General features: G+C 54.0%; 9 protein-coding genes across 9 annotated transcripts; 3 read left to right on the top strand and 6 right to left on the bottom strand.

The window, feature by feature from the left end:
* Positions 1 to 760: 760 nt before the first annotated feature.
* On the bottom strand, positions 761 to 1,398 carry AYL99_10686 (hypothetical protein; the record flags this gene model as incomplete). The annotated part of the gene is made up of 2 exons (XM_018842192.1): positions 761 to 862; positions 952 to 1,398. The coding sequence occupies 2 exons, from the start codon at positions 1,396 to 1,398 to the stop codon at positions 761 to 763; spliced, it is 549 nt and encodes a 182-aa protein (XP_018688353.1).
* A 1,375-nt stretch (positions 1,399 to 2,773) lies between these two features.
* Positions 2,774 to 3,535, top strand: AYL99_10687 (hypothetical protein; the record flags this gene model as incomplete). Its single annotated transcript, XM_018842193.1, has 1 exon — positions 2,774 to 3,535. The coding sequence occupies one exon, from the start codon at positions 2,774 to 2,776 to the stop codon at positions 3,533 to 3,535; it is 762 nt and encodes a 253-aa protein (XP_018688354.1).
* A 44-nt stretch (positions 3,536 to 3,579) lies between these two features.
* On the bottom strand, positions 3,580 to 4,896 carry AYL99_10688 (hypothetical protein; the record flags this gene model as incomplete). Its single annotated transcript, XM_018842194.1, has 1 exon — positions 3,580 to 4,896. One exon carries the CDS (start codon positions 4,894 to 4,896, stop codon positions 3,580 to 3,582), a length of 1,317 nt encoding a protein of 438 aa, XP_018688355.1.
* A 703-nt stretch (positions 4,897 to 5,599) lies between these two features.
* Positions 5,600 to 7,153, top strand: AYL99_10689 (hypothetical protein; the record flags this gene model as incomplete). Its single annotated transcript, XM_018842195.1, has 1 exon — positions 5,600 to 7,153. One exon carries the CDS (start codon positions 5,600 to 5,602, stop codon positions 7,151 to 7,153), a length of 1,554 nt encoding a protein of 517 aa, XP_018688356.1.
* A 1,313-nt stretch (positions 7,154 to 8,466) lies between these two features.
* On the bottom strand, positions 8,467 to 9,297 carry AYL99_10690 (60S ribosomal protein L36; the record flags this gene model as incomplete). Its single annotated transcript, XM_018842196.1, has 3 exons — positions 8,467 to 8,550; positions 8,802 to 8,984; positions 9,241 to 9,297. 3 exons carry the CDS (start codon positions 9,295 to 9,297, stop codon positions 8,467 to 8,469), a joined length of 324 nt encoding a protein of 107 aa, XP_018688357.1.
* A 328-nt stretch (positions 9,298 to 9,625) lies between these two features.
* On the bottom strand, positions 9,626 to 10,978 carry AYL99_10691 (hypothetical protein; the record flags this gene model as incomplete). Its single annotated transcript, XM_018842197.1, has 1 exon — positions 9,626 to 10,978. The coding sequence occupies one exon, from the start codon at positions 10,976 to 10,978 to the stop codon at positions 9,626 to 9,628; it is 1,353 nt and encodes a 450-aa protein (XP_018688358.1).
* Positions 10,979 to 11,241: 263 nt separating this feature from the next.
* On the bottom strand, positions 11,242 to 12,984 carry AYL99_10692 (hypothetical protein; the record flags this gene model as incomplete). The annotated part of the gene is made up of 1 exon (XM_018842198.1): positions 11,242 to 12,984. One exon carries the CDS (start codon positions 12,982 to 12,984, stop codon positions 11,242 to 11,244), a length of 1,743 nt encoding a protein of 580 aa, XP_018688359.1.
* Positions 12,985 to 13,279: 295 nt separating this feature from the next.
* Positions 13,280 to 15,802, bottom strand: AYL99_10693 (hypothetical protein; the record flags this gene model as incomplete). Its single annotated transcript, XM_018842199.1, has 4 exons — positions 13,280 to 14,942; positions 14,989 to 15,215; positions 15,273 to 15,638; positions 15,767 to 15,802. 4 exons carry the CDS (start codon positions 15,800 to 15,802, stop codon positions 13,280 to 13,282), a joined length of 2,292 nt encoding a protein of 763 aa, XP_018688360.1.
* Positions 15,803 to 17,692: 1,890 nt separating this feature from the next.
* On the top strand, positions 17,693 to 19,288 carry AYL99_10694 (T-complex protein 1 subunit beta; the record flags this gene model as incomplete). Its single annotated transcript, XM_018842200.1, has 1 exon — positions 17,693 to 19,288. The coding sequence occupies one exon, from the start codon at positions 17,693 to 17,695 to the stop codon at positions 19,286 to 19,288; it is 1,596 nt and encodes a 531-aa protein (XP_018688361.1).
* Between the last annotated feature and the right edge of the window lie 407 nt (positions 19,289 to 19,695).

Below are 19,695 nucleotides of genomic sequence, written 5' to 3' on the forward strand. Positions count from 1 at the left end.
GACGCGCGAACATTGTTGCCATGGCTAAACGTGATCAGGATGCGGTCAGCGCCCACGTTCTGACCAGAATTTGTCCAGTCAATACGCACCGCGCAAGAGACATGTCAGAGAGAAGCTTGCACAGATTTGGCTGGACATGAGAATGGGTTGACCCTTCCGCAGATCAGTTAGCTTCAACAGTCGTTTTCCAATGCTTTCTTCACAGACAGGTGTATTCGAAGTCTCTACTGGTTGTGACACCTCTCGAGAACTACCTCTGCAAACACCGAGCAGGGTCAACGTGTCACCGAGCCCATGCTGCTTCTTATGATACCTGATTCGACTCTCTTCATATTCGGCCCCCATTCTTCTTATTTTTCTTTCTTTTTACTTTTTTCAAAGACTCTACTCAGCTAAGGCGGCTCGTCTTCCCCACTGATTAATATGGTCTGTCAGCAGGACACCATACGCTACGGAAGCTGAACACTTTCTCACTCGCCCACAGTTGTGAAGGCCATTGCATCCGAGAGTTTCTACCTCTGTACTGGTACCCGCAGAAACGTTTGTATGAAGAATTTAGGGAGGAAAGCCATACTATTGTATCATTGCATACATACCCAGCTCCGGTCCACGTGCCAATCCACTAACAAGATTAAATGAAAGAGAGACAGACACCAACCAGACCAAGAACGAGAGTGAGAAAGAGAGAGAGAGATCACGAAAGACTGATGTGCACCGTCGCGCTTCAGTTGACCCGCGGCCACTTGCACACTCGCTCGCTCTAATATGCATGGACTTCCTGCCCATCGTCCTCCATTTCGTTGCCTCCATGGTACGCCGCGAGGGTGTCATGGTAGGGCTCTTCCTCACCTTCATCTGGCCACTCTTGGTGTCCTCCTTCCTCCCAGCTCCCCTCCCCTTCCTCCCCTTCCTCTCCTTCCTCTCCTTCTTCTTCTTCGTCTCCATACTCACCCACCAGCTGCGCGTGCTGGCCAACGGCGTTCTGGACGTCCTGGAGCGTTGGCCCGTGCACGGGCTGAACGGGCGCGGGCTGAACGGGCGCGGGCTCAGGGGCCATAGGGGGTGGGCCTGGCGGGTGATTCCCGGCATGCGCATGCTCCAGCCGAAGGCCGCGTCTGCCGGAATCGATATGCGCTGGGGTGGCGTGGTTGAAGCGCCTGCCGGAGGAGCAGCAGGAGGCATATGTGGAGCGGGAGCAGCAGGCGCGCGTTGGGCCGGAACAGCAGCAGGCGCATGTTGAACCGGAGCTGGCGGAAAGTGGCTAGGACCAACAGCTTGAACTGGATGTGATACCATCTGGACGTCGGGCGCGTGGAACGGATCTTCTTCGTCCTCCATGCCACCCAGCATACTCGGCGGTCGCTGAGGCTGCTTCTTGTTCTTTCTGAGGAAAGACATGCTGCTGGCTTACTGTGCTGCCCGGTTGTAGTAGTGTACTAGAGAGGAGGAGAACACACGAAATCCGAGTTGTTGATGGTCGCCCGGACAGTGAAACTTGTTGGGACAGACAGATAATAGATATGAATCCTTGAATCAAAGAGAAACGTGTATAGAGCGAAGAGATCTGATTGAAAGGAGAAGTTGACATGTCTCGAGAGAGCCGTAGGGCTGCCATCTTATAGTTGTGGATGATGGGTACGGTGATTGTTCTCCATGGGGACGGTTGCCCTGTGGCTGAGCTGAGCGTCTCTCGTCGTCGATACGGTACATGACTTTGTTCTCTGAATGAATCCGAGTCCAATCGTCGTTCATGCCCAGTCAGGTTCACGTAGGTTCTGGCCGCCTGCTGACGGCCATGAATTGTATGTGTGTGCTTACCCTCCACGGCCGGGCTCGTACCCAGAAAAGGCTGACCACTGGCCTACCGCCTACCAAATGCCGTACAGGGCGGGGGCCACTTGGACGAACTCACCGGGTGCCAGCCCATCCCGCTAAGCAAAATGTGAACCATAGAGGCGTAGAGTCCCCAATCTGGATAGCGCCGGGGGCATTATGACGGGTCCCAATGGAGTATCCCATTTCCCACTTGGTACCGAGGGGGAGGTAAGGCTCCCCACGGGTCCTCTATATCTCGTCGGTCCCCACCGCTCGAGATCTTATATACCGGGTCTTGCGTAGAATGTCGGTGGTGGCAGAGACTAAGGTGTCTGACACGGGGTGGTGCTTATTAACTAATTTGGACAAAGTATGAATGTATATATGGTCGAGTGCTGGATATGAAGGTTTGTCAGCCTCAGCCTCAGCCTCGACCTCGTCCCAATTCCGCCCTTTGAGATTGGAGGTGCCATGACGAGGACTGGCGGTAGTTCACCTGTGCGTTGCCATAAGGAACACGAGGCACTGATTATTCGTCGCTATTATGGAGAGATTATCTATAGTCAGTGCCAAGGGACCACGTGAGGTCTAGTAGCTGTCCCTCGTATTAATTACTCTATACCGAGGAGTTGTCTCTCTTTGTCTTGGCGGGCGCCGAGAAGCTGATCCAAAGGAGCCACCATCACGACCAAGACCACCACCACCACCACCACCAAACTGTCCAGATACGCAATTAGTTCCGTGCCCGTGCATGACAAGGGAGATACACCCGGTGTTTCTCACGGACTACGCTTTAATTAGCTGACAGGATCCGTTGAAACCGGGTGGGAAACGCGTCCCAGAGCTCGGTACACGCTCGCAATTCCTCGCCTTGCCACCAGGAGAGACTGATGGTATTTTCATTGGTTACAGCTTGGAAGACCCTTGACAGTCTGCGACCCAAAGGCCCGAAGACCCCATGTCATCCAAACCGCTCCCCACAGACCTCCCCATCCACACCTTTCGGTCCGCCCAAGAGTTCGAGGCTTTCCTCGACCGTGAGCATACCACCGCGCCAGGATGCTATGTTAAGCTCGCCAAGAAATCGGCTGGTGTGGCTTCGATCTCGGCCGCCGAGGCGGTCGAGGTCGCGCTGTGTTTTGGGTGGATTGATGGTCGAGCGAATGGTATCGACGAGAAATGGTGGTTGGCCCGATACACCCCACGCCGGGCCAAAAGCGTATGGTCCCGGAAGAACGTGAACACTGTGGCGAGGCTGGTCCAGGAAGGGAGAATGCGTCCGGCAGGCGTGGCTGCGGTTGATGCTGCCAAAGCAGATGGTCGTTGGGACCGTGCGTACGATGGCCCAGCGACGATGGCCTTGTCCGATGATCTTGCCGCTGCCCTCGCTGCCGTGCCGGTGGCCTCCTCATTCTTCGAAACCCTGAGCAAGCCAGACCGCTATGCCGTGCTCTGGCGCGTCCAGACGGCTTCTGCTCAAAATCGGCCGAAGCGGATCGAGGCAATCGTCCAGATGCTGGCGGGGGGAAATGTGCCCGGCCGAGCAGCAGAGCCCCAGACGCTGCCTAAGAACAAACAAAGGCAAGGCGTAAGGAAGACGGCCGCGAAGAAATCCACAACGAGGCAAAAGGCGGCATCGGAAGATGTACTCGTTACGCAGTCTCTCCCAACGACCGAACCTAGACAGCCTCGACGTACTGGACTACGGCCACGAAACTGATCCCCCAGCTGATTCCTTTGCCCAACATCAGCCTCTAAGCACTCCTACACTCTAACCTGCGTCCACTCCGGAAATTCCAAGTCTTCCCTCTTTATCGACATCATATTCCGATCCTCGATGTACTCCCTCAACGGTAGTTTGTCGAATTGGCTTCTGTTCCCGATGTACATGCCTCTCTTCTGGATCAAGCGTGCAAACTCCATGGTCCTTCGCACGAACTCGGCGTGATCGCCGGTCTGAAGATACTCCACCAGCATGAGGACGTCGAACGCAGCTTGACTTGTGCTGGCGACGGTGTGCGGCCTGAACCCGGCCAGTGCGTCCCCAATAAGCACAACTTTGCCGCCGTGGAAGTCATTGGTCGGGGTGATCACGTCGGTGATGCACTGCACAAAAGGGTTCTTCGTCTTTTCGACCATCTCGGACATCTGTGGTGGCAGTCGGTCTCGACCGCGTTGCTTGACCATCTCCCACGCCTCGGGCCGCATCATCCCAGGCGGAATGGTGAGTCGCCTCCTCTTGCCCTCCTTGTCGGTCATCAGCTTTTCGAGCTCCTCCTCGCCTTCGGGAAAATTCGTGTACCAGACAAAATTCAGCAGCCGTTTCCCTGGCTCCATTGCCCCGTTGATCCCGGGGATGGTGTACGTCAGATTTTGGATCCCCGGCGCGTGAAAGAAGGTGAACCTCTCCACGAACGCCTTCCTGGCTTCCTCGGACGCTTCATCCTCCGGTACCGTGCCTCTGATTACGCAATAGCCCGCATATTTTCTCTCAACCTCCGGGCAGAGGATCTTGCGCACCGTTGAGCTCGGCCCGTCCGCCCCGACGAGCATATCTCCTAAGACCGACTCTTTTCCGCCGTCGCTCTTGTCGAAAAACACCCTTATTTGATCACCTTCCTCCTGGAAACTCGTCACCGTACAGCCATACCTGTAGTCGATCTTGCCATCACCAGGCCGGGGTCCGGGCACATCGCAGTATCCACTTTGCTGATGGTCATAATTGGCCCGGAGCAGGTAATAGCACAAGTCCCAGCTCGTCATGGTCTGCTTCATGACCTCCTCATGGACAATCTTGCCCGACTGGTCGAGGTACATGCGCTTCTGAGACGTTACCGCGACGGGCCGCTTACATCGGTCATAACGATCGAACCAGGTCATGGTATCACCGCCCGCAACGAGGCCAGCTCCTTGATTCTCCAGCAGATTGGTCGGGTTACGTTCAAGGATTGTCGTGTCGTAGCCATGCTGCTTGAGCGCCACGCCCGTGAAGAGGCCGCCCAGGGAACCGCCCACGATGACGATGTGTTTGGGTCTGCGACGCGCGGGGCTGGACGTGCCATTGGCCTGTGACCCTGCCATTGTTATCCGTTGTCCACTATCAAAGCTGTGAAATGTGGTAAGAGAAGTAGGCATCAGAACGAATGCAAATTTGGCCTTGGACCATGGAAACTAGAGGGGATTACGCCTCCCTGCACTCCATCCGGATTCCCGTTGGAGAGAGCCCGTATTATCCTCAGGGGGAGATGCAGCCGACTTGGAGAACAGTGCTTATGGTTTGAGTTTCGATCGGCATGATCAGTGGTTCCCTATGGAGTTGTTTCTCGGTAGAAGGGCGTTCGACCGAAAACCCCGCATACGTTGAGGTCCCCCAACGACACCTAGTTCAGCCCTACGAGACCCAGGATGAAAGACGAGAGAGGCTGCCGCAAAACAGGGAGTATGAGGGCTTTGACGGATGATGCTGGGTAGTCTCAGCAATACAAAAAACCGAGTCGAGAATTACTTTTCTGATTTGTACTGTTTGTAGGCTCACTAAAATGGTCAATTCGCGAGATAGATGGAGGTGCGAACAATTTACTGCTTGGGGCTCCACCGCATACAGTTAAGCTTACGAAAAGCTTATTGTAGCCTTAAGCTATTACCCCGCAACTAGAACTAAAGCGGCCTGGTCAGGCGCGCACCTCTTTGAGCGATCAAGGGATCCGCTCACCAGTTTTCGCGTGAACAGACTCGATCATAGCGGCGTCTTGCTCACCAACCCCCCCCGACCACCTTCTAAGCAATGTCTAGCTCTAGCCCCCCCGCGAAACAGTCCCTCTTCACCAACACGCCATGGCTTCCACCGGAGGAGGCCGAATCCCCCTTGAGCCCCGTGGGCGGAAATATCTTCGGGCGCAATGTCGAGATCGAGGACATCTTTCGGGCAGAAAGGGCGCAGCGCGAGAGGAGGGCCGCGAAGGCCAAAGCCCGCCGCGAGGCCCAAGCGACTGGGCACCACAGCCAGTCGCCCGACGCGAAGAGACCCCGGAGCTCAGGACAGGAATCGAAGGGGGCGACTGAGCTGGACAGTGACGAGGTGGAGCACAACTTGAACAAGAAGAAGGCGGCGGTGAAGAAGGAGACCAAGGACAAGGGCAAAGCGCGAGACGATCAACCTGCGCCGAGCAGCACACCAACGAAACGGAAGTCCTCGAAGGATGTGGTGCACTCGTCCTCGAAAACCAAGTCGTCGTCTTCCCGGCGCAGATCGCATAGGAAGAGTCACCACCACAGGAAATCTCACGGTGGTGGGAAGTCCGAGGCCGTGTCCGGGGTCAGCGACGACGACGAGGTGATTATCGTCACGCCTACAAAGTCGAGCGAAGCAGGTCCGGACATCTCACAATTAGATGCCCTTCTGGCTGAAATTGAATCGGAAGAGGAGGATGATGAATACATCCGCTCGTTGAAGCAGAAGGCACGCGAAGAGGCTCAGCTGGAGCGGCAGCGCACTCAATCCGTTTCGAGACCGGGCATACCGTCTGCCGAAGAGCCTTCGACCACGACCCTTGAGAACACCGACCCACAGCATGACCATCGGCCATCTCCTCCCAACTTTGTCCCAGATCTTGGTGTGTCACACAGACAAGAAATCGATCACACGGTCAAGCTTCTGATCACTTCCGAGATCCCCAATACCAAGCCCCTCATCGTTACGCGCAAGGCGTCGCAGCCTCTGAAACAAGTCAAAGAGTATTGGTGCCAGAGAAACAATCTGGAGGAATCCGTTGCCAGGCAGGTCTTCTTCCTCTTCAGGGGGACGCCAGTGTTCGACACGACGACGACGCGTAATTTCATCCACTATGCAAGGAGAGATCAACAACGTTTCAAGGATCAGCAATCCCGGCAGCGACATTTGGGCGTGGACGTCGAGGACGAACATGGATCCACCCCCGGCAGCGCTCAGGATCCGGATGTAGTGTGTCTGACGCTCGAAGCCGTGACGCAGATTAAGGACCAAAAATTGCACGACCAAGAGCCTCATCCAATCGAGAAGGCAGCCGCCGACAGCGACAGAGAAGGCGAGATCATGATCCGTCTGGTAAACCGCGATATGCCGGAGGTGGTCCTCCAAGTGCAGCCGCACACGACCATGCGCGAGATCATGCGCGCGTACGCGAAGGAGAACCAATTGGACCGGGAGCGGCGGACGCCGTGGTTGATTTTCGACGGCATAAGGCTGGACGAAGACAAGACGGTCGAGCAAGTGGGGCTGGAACACGACGAGCAAGTCGACGTTAGCATCCGTTCAGCGAGCAATCAGTTTGACTGGCTGCTTAACCAAACAGAACGTTGAGCTGGAGCACAACACAAGGACAGAGATAGAGTCGAACATGGCACACCGTTCCGGGATCTCTCCACTGGAACGGCTGGCAACTGAGTAATGCGGAGGAGCTGGGGTTTGAACGAGAAACGAAAAAGAATCAACAGACAGAGTGAGCGAGAAAGAGATCACCCGGGCCCCGATGAGGAGTTGTCGAGGCGAGGCGAGGCTAAGATATACACCCCCAGATATCACGATCAATAATGCGAACCAGCAAGGTAGCGAGGGAGCCCAGCCCGGTCTAGCAGGGAGTGGGTGGCTCCGGCGGGCGCTGACGACGACGCCAACGACATAAGGAATGAAAGGAAAAAGCGTTTGAAAAGGCATTGGGCTTGGGCATTGGGGCTTGTTGGCCTGGTACAGTCAGGGGGTTTCTGCTGAATTGGTTTTCCTTGTTTCTCCACTGGGCTGGTCGGTGGTGGGTTGGCTGATGTCCTTTCGCTGTTCCAAGAGGATAGGGAGGGGGTCGCACACGCGCACACACACTCGGGCTGATTGATGTATATGGCTGGCAAGCTGGCAAGCAAGCAAACAAGAAAGGCAGGCAGGCAGGCAGGCCGGCCAGCAGCCACGTGCAGTAGGTTAGCTAGGCACAAGGGGGCCACAGGGCAAAGATCTTTTCCCAAAATGACAGACAGACAGAGCAGAGCAGAGCAGAGCAGAGCAGAGCAGAGCAGAGCAGAGCAGCGAGCAGCAAAGTGAGTAATATTCCTTTTTTCTTTCTTTTCATTTTCTTTTCCTTTCCTTTTCGATCACACTTTTGGGTGAGAGAGAGACACACACAGAGACGGAGACAGGGACAGGGACAGGGACAGGGACAGAGACAGACAGATTTCCACGTTTTTGTTTCTTCTTTCAACAGTAGCGCCGCCGTCGTAGGTAAGATGCCTATGCCTTTTTTTTTTCCTTCCTTCGTTGGGCATTGCTGGTCGCTGGGTGGGTTGCACAACCGACCATGCATCAGTCCCCCCAATCAATCAATATCATTCACTGTTCGCTTCGAACTTGAGAGGTCATGAGAAGAGAGGGGGGGAACAATCACGCACACACCCTCTCTCTCTTACATGTCTTCTTCACCCTCGTTTCGAAAAAAGCACTTCTTTCTCCCATCAAAACCCCCGTTGTCCGTCCCCGTGCAGCTCTATTCCACCCACTCGCTCGCTCAAATCCCCTTTACAAGTCTCTCTCGTCTCCGTCATCATCGCAGAGCATGCATATGTTGATGCCCCACTCCCCCCATAAGGGAAACCCGGGGTGGTGATAAGAAAGGTGGAGGTTTTGTTTGTTTAATGGGCACCAGTTCTTCTGGCCTCAGCGATGACGCGCTGCAACTCGTCGACCTTTCTCTTGGCACGGCCGAAAGTACCGAGCTATATTTTGATGGAGACCATATGTTAGCTTTCTGTGTGTGATATGATGATGATGAACCGGGACCTCCTCTGAGGGGTTTGTTCGCCCTTGAGCGTTCCCCACGCACAATAAACTCCATGTCCAACGCTCTGGCCGGGAGATCCGTAGCGCAAGTCTAGAACCCCAAAGCAAGAGCCAGAGTAGGAGTAGTAGTTTCGTGTGCATGACCAGGAGCAGGTATGTCGAAAAACAAGAGGAAAAAAATTCGTACCCGCTTCTTGGCCAACTTCCTCGCACGCTTGTCCTTGCTGTTCCTCAACAATTCGATCACGCGGCGCTCGTACGGTGCCAGGCCGGCGACTTCCTTGACGATTTCGCGGACGAAGGCGGTGCGTTTGCTGAGTGCGCCCTTGCGCCGGGAGACTCGGGGCTTGGTGTCGAGGGGTGTGACTTTCTAGAGAGGGAAAACAGAAATGGGCTTGTTAGTTTCTACCTTGACCTTGCGGACGGAGGCACGGTAGGGAAGGTGAAAAAATTCAGGAACGGATCCTCTCCGTCCAGTTCTTCGTCCTCCTCCTCGTCGCCATCTGTCGAAAACAACCGTGTACTACAATTTTTTCGAGTGGCCGAGGAGGAGGAGGTGGAGGAGGAGGAGGAGGGAAAATGAAGGGAAGGCAAGTTCGATGTTCGGGGAAAAAAAGGATACTCACATGGCCTTTGTTCAAGCCGACGATGATGCCGGTCTTCTCAGTGCGTTCCTTCGCCATCTTGAACGGTGTCCGGGAAGAAATTGGCGAGAGCAGTGAGGGTTCGTTCGTGGGTTTGTGCAAATTGGTCTGGTGTCCCGGCGCAGTCGTTGCAACTTTTCGCATTCGAAGAGGGCGGAAAGTTTGCCGAATTGTGGGCTCCGAATTAGGCATGGCGCTGTGAGGTCTTGGCATTTAAGGCTCTGCGATGTTCCTTTCAAGTTGGCGTCCACAGTACTCGAGGGACCAATGTGTCCGTCTATTTGGACTTGAATATATCTCTATGTCAATTCATAAGGTCCCATTGAAGGGGGCAAACCCAGATCTCTCAAATGACCGTTGTAAACAGTTACAGTTTCAACGCATGCATCACCAACCTCTTGTACCCTTCCAAGGCCTCCTCCATATCCCCAACTGTAAGACCTTCGTCCTTTCCATGTGCAACGAGAATACTCCCGGGCCCGTACAGATACTTCTTGACCCCTTCTCCAACGTCCAGATTCGGCACGTCCGTCCCGTAGTTCACCGTGATGGTCTCAAATCCCTCCACGTCCGCGTCCAGCGGCACGGGCCCGTAGCCTTGAGAGAACTGCAAATCCAGCAGTCCCTCCGGGTCGACCTTGCGCACCGCGTCCGTGACAATCTTCCGAACATCCGCGACGGTTCCCCCGGCGAGCCGGAAGGTCACGTCGGCCATGGCAAACTCGGGCACCACGTTGGCCGCCACGCCTCCCTGCATGAACCCGACGTTCACTGTAGATTTCCCGTACTTGTCGCTCCGGGGCAGTCCGCCCTCCTCCTCGGGCGTGTCGCCCAGTTTATCCAACACCACCAGCGCGGGCAAGATCATGCTATTGGCGCTCCTTCCGAGCCATGGATAGCCGCTGTGCGCCGCCTTGCCCCGGGCCCGCAGCGAGAGCATCTCAATCCCCTTGTGGCCCGTCGCTAATTTGCCCTCTGTCGGTTCGCCGAAGAGGATGGCCTTGTAGTTGTTGCGCGTGTGGTTGTAGACCTGCGACGAGGAGAAATGGCGCATGCCGTCGCCCCTCTTTTCCTCGCCCACCACGAACAGTAGCGCAATGTCCGAAGGGGACACAGTAGTGGACAGCAGGTCCAACGCCGTTTGGACTTGCACCGCCACGCAAGCCTTGTCGTCGACCGTCCCGCGGCCGGAAATGAGTATGTCCTTGCGCGAGAACGGTGTCGCAGGAAAGGAATCGATTCTCTTGGTAGGAAGAGACAACGAGTACGGGATATGTGGGGGGACCGTGTCAATGTGCGAGGTCAAGAGTACCTTTGGCTGGCTCCGACTTGCGTCAGACGTCGCAGGGACAGGGCCTTCATACTTTGAGACGTCCGGGTACGCATAGATATTGAATCTTTCCTTTGCATTGCTTGCCGACCCCACGGTCGGCGGCGGGACACTCTCTGTAAGCACCGTGAAATTGTGCGCCTCGAGAATCGAGACGAGCAGCTTCCCCACCGCGGCTTCGTTATCGGTTATCGATTCGACCTCGCAGATGGCACGATGCAGCGACAACAATGGTGATGCGGCTATCACGTCGGAGAGCTTTCCATGGCTGAGAGTGTGCTGCTGCTGCTGCTGTACCAGCTCTTCATTGGCCCCCACGGTGACGAAAGCATGGGAGAGCAGCGCATAGACTGGGAGCAATGCAATTGCAAAGCTTTGGACTAGCTTCATGATTGTCCACCACGTCGACAGCCAAAGTTATAAGTACAGGGGATGCATTGACGAGGTTAAAATGCTATGCTGGAGTGGACAATAGTTTGGAAACACAGCATGATAAGAGCTGGAGAGGATCTCCGTTGGACAAGCTCCACAACAGATCACCACCGTGCGGATCCCACTTGTAAGAAACAAGCCATGGGCTCTTGCTATTTCGACAATGTCTTTCTCCTTTGCACGAGATCAGACACGGAACTAATATGATTTTGAGGCACTATTCAGGCTCCGTTCGTTTGCTTTGCTTTCTTCTTTTCTCTCCTCCGCTCCCACACCATCAGGTAGCCCTCTCTGGTGAAAAGCGTCTCGGGCTCTGCACGTTCGACCCAGAGATCTTGGATCTCCAGCCATTCCGGGAGATCGGTGCGCTGAGTATACGCAACAGCCTTGTCGCGAAGTTGAACCTTCCAAGCCACCTTTTGACCCTCTGCACCAACGGCTTTGTTCGCAGCGTCGGCGGCATTCGTGTCTTCGCCGCCGGCACTAGCGATCGAGGTCGTGTCCAAGATGATATTCGCAACCATGTCGTAGAGGATCGGCTCACCGGGTGGGTGGATCGCCGGATTAGGTTCAACGTAGGGCGACATGTCTAGGCCCCGAGGCGAAGGAAACGTCACAATAGTTGGATTTCTCTCGGAAACGAATTTGTTGTGGCTGAACCGTTTGGTGTGAAACAAAAGGTAGGGCGGCAGCGGATGTAGAAGTCGATGTCGCAGTCGGTGAGCCGCTCTCTCCATCGCATTCAGCCCGTTATACTTCTGTAGGAGGTTGTTGAGTGGAACTTGGGGGATGATATTTTTCGATTCGATCGCATCTCGAAAGAGAGGCACAGGAGGGAGATCCAGCGTCAGGATGAGGAATGGGTGCATGTCCGTCTTGATGTTGGATGATTCCTCGAACCTGAGCCGATCACCCGTCGCATCAGATTTCGCGGTGATTTCTTGTGATTCCACCCGCAATTTTCCCTGGAAACACCTGTATATGGGAGACGAGAGCGGCTTGCGAGATCCTCCTAACGTGCTGTGTAGGTTGTTGAGGAGCCAGGCGAGCAAATCCACAGGGTCCGATTGCCGTGTCAAAGTAAATCGCTTGGACGAACGCAGGGCAATCTCTTGCAACAGTTCATGTGGCGAGACGTGAGATCGAAACGCTCTGGGGTTCCACAGTTTGCGGACCAGCGTGCTGAAGCGCACTGGCAACTGCGACGCCGTGTGAGGAAACTCGTGCAGCAGGAAGAAATCTCTCAAGGGCGAAATATGCGCCAATGCCTGCACCACCACATTGAGGTAGTCGTTCGCTTTAATGTTGTTCATTCCCATAAACCCGGGCCGGTATCTCTTGTGCGCAAGGTCGATTGACTCTTTCGGGTCCTTGTCCAGCCTTTTGACCTCCTCTTCCGTGTATTTGGGATCCACCACGTATTTGATATCGTCCAGGCTCTTATTGTGCACCTCATAGCCTTCGGGGAGGACATAGACTCTCTTGGTCTCCATGTTGATGAAGACATGATGATCGACCTCGAGGGCGTGGAGATATGCGTGTGACTTTGGACCTCGTCCTTGGAAGTATTTGCCACAAACCAGACAGGCATAGACATTGATGTTCGAGAGGGTAACGGAGCAGAGTTTCTCGAAGTCGAAATCGAGCAAGGCCCGGTTGATGGTGTCAAGGTAAAGATCATCGTAACCTTCTGTGGGAGCTTTTTGTCGCAGTGGCGCAGCTGGTAGCCGGTCACCCTCGACGTCTGATTCGACTTCTTCCTCCTCCTCTGACTGCTCCTCTAACAACCTCTCCGAAACACTTGCGCCATTTGTAGGCAGAGAGTTTGGGGCCTGGGACGTATCAAGACCACCGTGGGTGCGGGTCTCTTCCTCAAGTACATCTTCAATGCGCACTTTCTTGCTTGCTGGGGATGCCTGGGCAAACAAGCCCTCCAGGGGCTCTTCCGACTTTCGTTTCGACATTGTCAACGCGTAAAATGCAGAGCCTCGAGGCTTCGCCGTTCAAATGATCGGGAAAATTGTGACTGCGCGAGAATTCGATGCGGAGAAGCCTTCTGACAGCTGATTGGCCGCATCTCAGCCTTGCCGTCTTGTAAGATGAGACATAAAACAACGGAGAAGCGAACATGACCTCAGGAAATCGTTTCTTTTTGGTTCTCTGAAACGAACTTTTTGCATGACCGAACGGCCGGGTATCTATTTAATAACACTGCACAAAATACTTCCCACCTTTTCTACCAGGTCAATTCAGGAGACCTCATACTTTCCCCCAACCAAATCTCTCGCCCAGTTTCATTGTGACCCGTGTCCCGACACCCCATATCACAAGATTTACTATGCCTTGCATCCCAATCGTGAGGAAGAAATTACCCCAGAACTGCAAGCTTTGCCCCATAGAAATGCCCCGCAGTCTTAGCCCCGAGGTGAGCGGCCATACATCGCTAAGCAGTGAGGACGCCCCGGCCATTTGTAGACCAGCAGAATTCTGGGAGACGAAGCCTCGAGCCAGTGACCGTAAGAACATAATATCAAGCGGGAGCAGGACAATAGACTCGATGATTGAGGTAGTATAATGTGCGAATGCTTCGGCTGGGTGGTTTGAAAGGACAGTCACACGATAGAGACTCTCGTCTGCATTACGCGGATCTCTCGATTGCGTTTGGCGCCGTTGCAGCATCTCGTCTCCCATTGCTGGTACGTCTTGTTCTATGACTGTCGGGCGGCGCACGGGCCTGGGTGTTGTGTGCGGTAGACTCGCCGCGCGAGATATGCCGGGGATGGGGGAAATAGGAGACGGCGTCCGCGGTCGAGGAGAGACTTGGAATGGATTCGGAATGATATGAGGCTCCCGATTCGGAGTAGTCGGCACCGGACTAGCTGCTCGCAACTCTCCTGATTCTGCGTGATCAGCTAGGCCAGGCTCAAGAAGGGTTTCCAGCGGAACGGTAGGCTGGGCACTTTCTCTATCCACGGCCGGACTGCCTGAAATTGGGAGTGGGCCAACGGTGTCGCCCGTTTCTTCGTGCGAGCCGATCCCGACCAGGAGATCTTCATCATTGACATTATCTGCAACTTGATCCCCCCCTGCTTGGCGGTCTCCTTGCGGCATCTCAGGTTCAGCATCGGCTTGAGAATCGCTCGCAATGCCGGCGCCGGTGGCCTCTTCCGTCAAGAGTGAGAGGTCCTGTGGGTCTGGCGTTGATGTAGATGCCGAACTCGACGCCAAAAAGCTCACATCGTCCGCGAGCTCGAATATGTCAATCATCGAATGGTCCGGATCTAAATTGAAGTCGTGAAAGGCAGCACGGATAGCCATGACCCGAAGTGTTCTCGACGCTCGTCTGAGATCAAGCTCACGATTTTGTCGATAGAATACTCGGTAATGCATGGCGCTCCGTCCGAGCAACTCGATTTCAATATTCGGACTTAGCTCGACTGCCAGGGGAACCCTTTGTGTTTGAATTATCCGGACCCAAAACCATAACGAGGCTGGAATTATGGATTGGATAGTTTCTTTCAGGGACCGTGGGCCCACTTCACCCGATTCACCGAAAATCGCCTCTTCCAGTTCGAGAGATGCGTTCAGATTTCTGGCACTCTGTAGCGATATCCGATCCGGACGGTCGGGCTTAGCGACCATTTGACGGACTATCACGTAGACCTTTTTAAAGAGGTAGTTGCCAACCAGGTCTCTGATGAATGCCAACGCAAAGGGACTGGACATTGTGTTTCCTAGTAACGGGATCAAGGCTCCCCAAGACCATTTTGATACGCCCAGAGACATTTGAACGGGGGAATGGCTGCTGAATGGTATCATGGCAGACAAAGAGGGCGTTGGGTGGATGGGGATGAAGTAAAGCGATTGTAAGGCGGAATAGGCGTGGAATGGGTATTCGAAGGTAAACCATAGGATTTGCAGGCTACCTAGAGTTAGTGAGATCTCTCCAACGACACAGTATTGCTCACCTTGACCAGCGAATCAACCTGCCAATATTCGAGAGGCTGAAAAGCTTAGCCGGGTGCATTGACTTTGAAAGTCTTTCATCTTCTAGTATCGCGACCCTGAGTAGTTGACTGATCCTCGCAATTGTGCCAGGGAGCAAGCCAGCAAATAGGAAAGCACTCGGACCCATGATATTCCACTCAGAAAACAGCATCTGAGGAATTGGCAATCCCAAGTAGGACTTGAAGGTCTGCGCGTATCAGCTGCTGCAGAAGCATAAAAAAGGGCAGGTGCTCCTCCTCCTTACCAGAAGACGTCGGCGGAAGTTGACAATCCAGTGAGTGGCCACATTTTGAGTGATAGTCTCCACGATCTCGCAATAAGCACCAGTAGCATGTTCATCCAGGAGAAGTCGGTATCTCTGCATGTCATTCATGGACTGCCACCAGGACCGTTGCATTTGTGCTTTGCGAACAACGACACCGACTGTGGACAGAGCTTCATTTTGAGCCCGGAGCAGTCGCCTCCTCAACGTCTCAGAAGCAAGATTTCTTGGATGACCTCGATCGTCGAACTGCTGAATATAGTTATGGTCTGTTCGGCGTTGCACATTCGGTCCCAGGATAAACTCTCCATTCTCGTCTTCCAGTGGGGGACCAAATGGCGACCTTCCCTAAAATCAATTGTCAGTGACTCGATGTCGATGCAGCCGCTTGGTTTACGGGCACGAAAAGTGGTCCAAGTGTTTGATGAAGGAGTTCTTCATGGGGGCGGAGCTTGTATAGGAACAATATATCTCACCAAGGCGAGCCGCGCAATATGAGAATGTCGACCCATTCCTGATTGGTTCGAGAATGAACTAGGGCATCGGGATGGAATGCATCAGTCGTCAGTGGTCGTGGTCGTAGAGAGTGGGCGTTCAAACATCGTTTTCACCCTCGGGACTATGCAGGCGGCCCCGTCGAGGGCATCAGATCGTACATTTTCCACAGGAGGAGACCTTGAGCGTCAAGTCTGGCTCTGAATAGATATTTGTGGCTGATGATACTTCAGGAAGGAGGGTTGGCGGAAGGCTGAGCTGAGGATGAGGGCGCCAAGACGTGGTAATATGGCGCCAGATTTTCTCTCTTTTAGGACCAGTTTCCACGCTGCTCTATGCTGAACCCCCTTTTGGCTCGCAGAACAAGTCAACTTTCGAGGTCAAACTATTTGCATCAGATCGAGATTCATGGGGACATCTCCGGAGGCCGTTACGTTGAAACATGCATCTCGAGATTCACGGGTTCATAGAACACCTCTCTATCAACTAGCTATTGATTCAGAGGACGCTACTCCCAGAGTCATGGTGGTCCCATTCACGCGGAGAAGAGACAGTTTGCAGCGACCCAGCCACGCAAATCACGGGCAAGAGGGATAGTCTGATTCGATATACATTCGGCCCAGCCGCCTTCCACTCCATAGGATCGTTTTCCACGCCCCTGGCACCGAGTCGTATCCTCATATAATCAATACACGAAGCTTGTACGAGGTACTTCAGACCCCATGTGTAGAGTTTCGGCCAGGGGCACACACGGGGTCTTCATATCGCGAGATGAAGAGCTTCGTTGCAGGCTGCATGTCCACATTGGCTCACGACCTCTGCTTCTCCGAAGGACCCAATTTGTCAGCTTGGGTGTTCCTGAATGCTACAAAGATTGCAACACAAGGGGGTATGCTGAGTGAATGGGGTAAACCGACATTTACACCATGGAAAGTAGAGATGGATGCTGGCAGTAGGCAAGGCACCTCTCTCGGACACTATTCTTCCCATTCAATGGCCATGCTTGAGACCGTTTGCTTTCTGTCGCCCGGATAAGCCCTGTAGAAAAGTCTGACGCTGTCCATCTTCCTTCGCGGCACCAATTGCGTCGCAGCACCAGGACTAACGGCGTCGTTGCGGCGGAGCTGTGCAACTCCGATGCCTAGATTGGTCGGTCTTGGAGGATGGAGTATATGCATCGTGAGAGCGGTACGTTGTTTCGCTTATGGCAGGGCCATGGCTGAAGTGAAATGGTTGTTGATGTCTCTGGGCGTGGGAGTAACAACGTGCTATGCGCACATCTTCCTCGTTTGGACCAAGTGACATGCAATTACCCATGTCTTTAAGTTATTGGAGTCTGGTGCGTTGGGAGAGGAAGCTGCAGATAGAAGCCTAAGAGGTCTGTTGACGAGGAAAGACGGGATCACCTGATGAGGCGTAGAGCGAGGGCATTTGTCTGTCGATTTTCTGTGTAGTCGCAGTGAGCTATCGACAAGTTCTGCGCTCGAACGGCGACGAAGATAACTCCTTCTGTTATAGGCCTGGAGGAGAGGTAAGTCAATTGTAAGATTGCTCATGATGAGATGTTGGTAGGTCCTGTTACACGTCGGCGACGCTGTTCCACGAATATTTGTAGTGATGACATTCTTGTGTATCTGAGAAAGGAGGCGACAGCATCCAGGGCTTTGCTCACTGACACACGAGAAGGGTAAGCAAGGATGATTGATGGTGGCAATGATAGGGAAGCAACTGGCATGTCAGCCTTGCCAAGCCTACCGGCCGCAGCCTTGTCGCTTCTTCTCCCCGCAGTCTTCAAATTTTGGGTTCGTGATATCTGCCTTTTCTGCGCAGGACCAATTTCCCCTGTTACAATCTTCTTTCTTCCCCAGTAACAGCACCAGAAGAAGAGGAGACCAGGCAAAGACACCATGGCAGCATACAGCAATCCAACCCAGATCTTTGCCGACGACGTGCAAGAAGAAAAAGGCGAAAATGCGCGTCTCTCTGCCTTCGTTGGTGCGATCGCAGTTGGCGACCTCGTGAAGTCCACGCTTGGACCTAAGGGTATGGACAAGATTCTTCAATCGGCCTCAACGGGGCAGATAATGGTAACCAATGACGGTGCCACGATCCTCAAATCCATCGCCCTCGACAACGCCGCCGCAAAAGTCCTCGTCAATATCTCCAAAGTTCAAGACGATGAGGTGGGAGATGGCACAACTTCCGTCACCGTGCTGGCAGCAGAATTGCTACGAGAGGCAGAACAACTAGTCAGCCGTCACATCCATCCCCAAACCATCATTGAAGGCTACCGTCTAGCCACACAAGCCGCTTTGCAGGCACTTGAAAAGTCCGCCGTCGACAACTCGAAACACGCCGAGCAATTCCGAAAAGACCTCCTAGCCATCGCCCGCACAACCCTATCCTCAAAGGTCCTGTCTCAGGATCGTGATCAGTTCGCCAATTTGGCAGTCGACGCTGTCCTTCGACTAAAAGGGTCGATCGATCTGAACCACATCCAAATCATCAAGAAATCAGGAGGGAAACTGTCCGACTCTTACCTTGACGAGGGATTCATCCTCGACAAGCGTATCGGCGTGAACCAACCGAAGAGATTGGAAAATGCCAAAATACTCGTGGCGAATACTGCCATGGATACGGATAAAGTGAAAATTTGGGCAGCCCGCATGAAGGTCGGTTCAACAAAAGAACTGGCCGAGTTGGAAAAGGCTGAGCGAGAGAGAATGCGTTCCAAGGTTGAACGGATCAAGGCACATGGGATCAACTGCTTCATCAACAGACAACTGATCTATAACTGGCCGGAACAATTGTTTACGGAAGCAGGCATAATGTCCATCGAACATGCCGATTTCGACGGCGTGGAACGTCTCGCCTTGGTCACGGGGGGAGAGATCGCAAGCACTTTCGACCACCCCGAATCTGTTAAGCTCGGGCACTGCGACTTGATCGAGGAGATCATCATTGGCGAGGATACGCTGATCAAATTCTCCGGCGTGGCAGCTGGTCAGGCCTGTACCATCGTGCTCAGGGGTGCGACGGAACAACTGCTGGACGAGGCGGAGCGAAGTCTACATGACGCTCTTGCCGTATTGTCACAGACCATCAAAGAACCCCGCGTCGTCCTGGGCGGCGGCTGTTCTGAAATGGTCATGGCGAAGGCCGTGGACTTTCTGGCGCAGAAGATCCCCGGTAAAAAGCGCCTGGCAGTCGACTCATTCTCGACCGCCCTACGTCAACTTCCTACCATCCTTGCAGACAATGCTGGTCTCGACTCTTCTGCCCTGGTGTCCGAGTTGAGAAGCGAGGTTTATCGAGGTATGACGAGTTCCGGCTTGGATCTTCTGACTCCAGGGGGTGGCATCGCCGACATGCGCGAGCTGGGCGTGATCGAGAGTTACAAGTTGAAGAAAGCGGTGGTCGGGAGCGCGAGCGAGGCAGCGGAGCTGTTGTTGCGAGTAGATGATATCATTCGGGCAGCCCCCAGGAGGAGGGAGCGGATGTAAGGATGAGTTGATGCTGCAGATGGCAGATGACGAGGGCAACGGGGATGGACGCACGGGGGATCCCTCTCTCTGCTTCTGCAGCGTTACGCGTGAGTCTGGTTTATCGACCACCCTGCTTCCAAAGAGGAAATGAAGAATGAAAAGGCCTGCTGCCATGGCCATACGAAATCTGAGAAACAAACAGCCATATATGTTCGACGCCAGCTTTCGACAACAGTGCACCGATCGAGACCACACACCCTTCTTAGCCATGCTCGGCGGCCAAGCTACTCTTCCGTCCATCTATCTGTCTAGCCGCCTGCCTGCCTATCCGCTCGTCCCTATGCTCCTTTTTTACTCCGTCCTTGCATCGAAAGGGGACCGACCTGGGCCCCGCGAACCAATAGGCTGGCTGGTCGAGCTATTGG

Source organism: Fonsecaea erecta (assembly GCF_001651985.1).
Source record: "Fonsecaea erecta strain CBS 125763 chromosome Unknown Scaff12, whole genome shotgun sequence".
NCBI classification, from domain to species: domain Eukaryota; kingdom Fungi; phylum Ascomycota; class Eurotiomycetes; order Chaetothyriales; family Herpotrichiellaceae; genus Fonsecaea; species Fonsecaea erecta.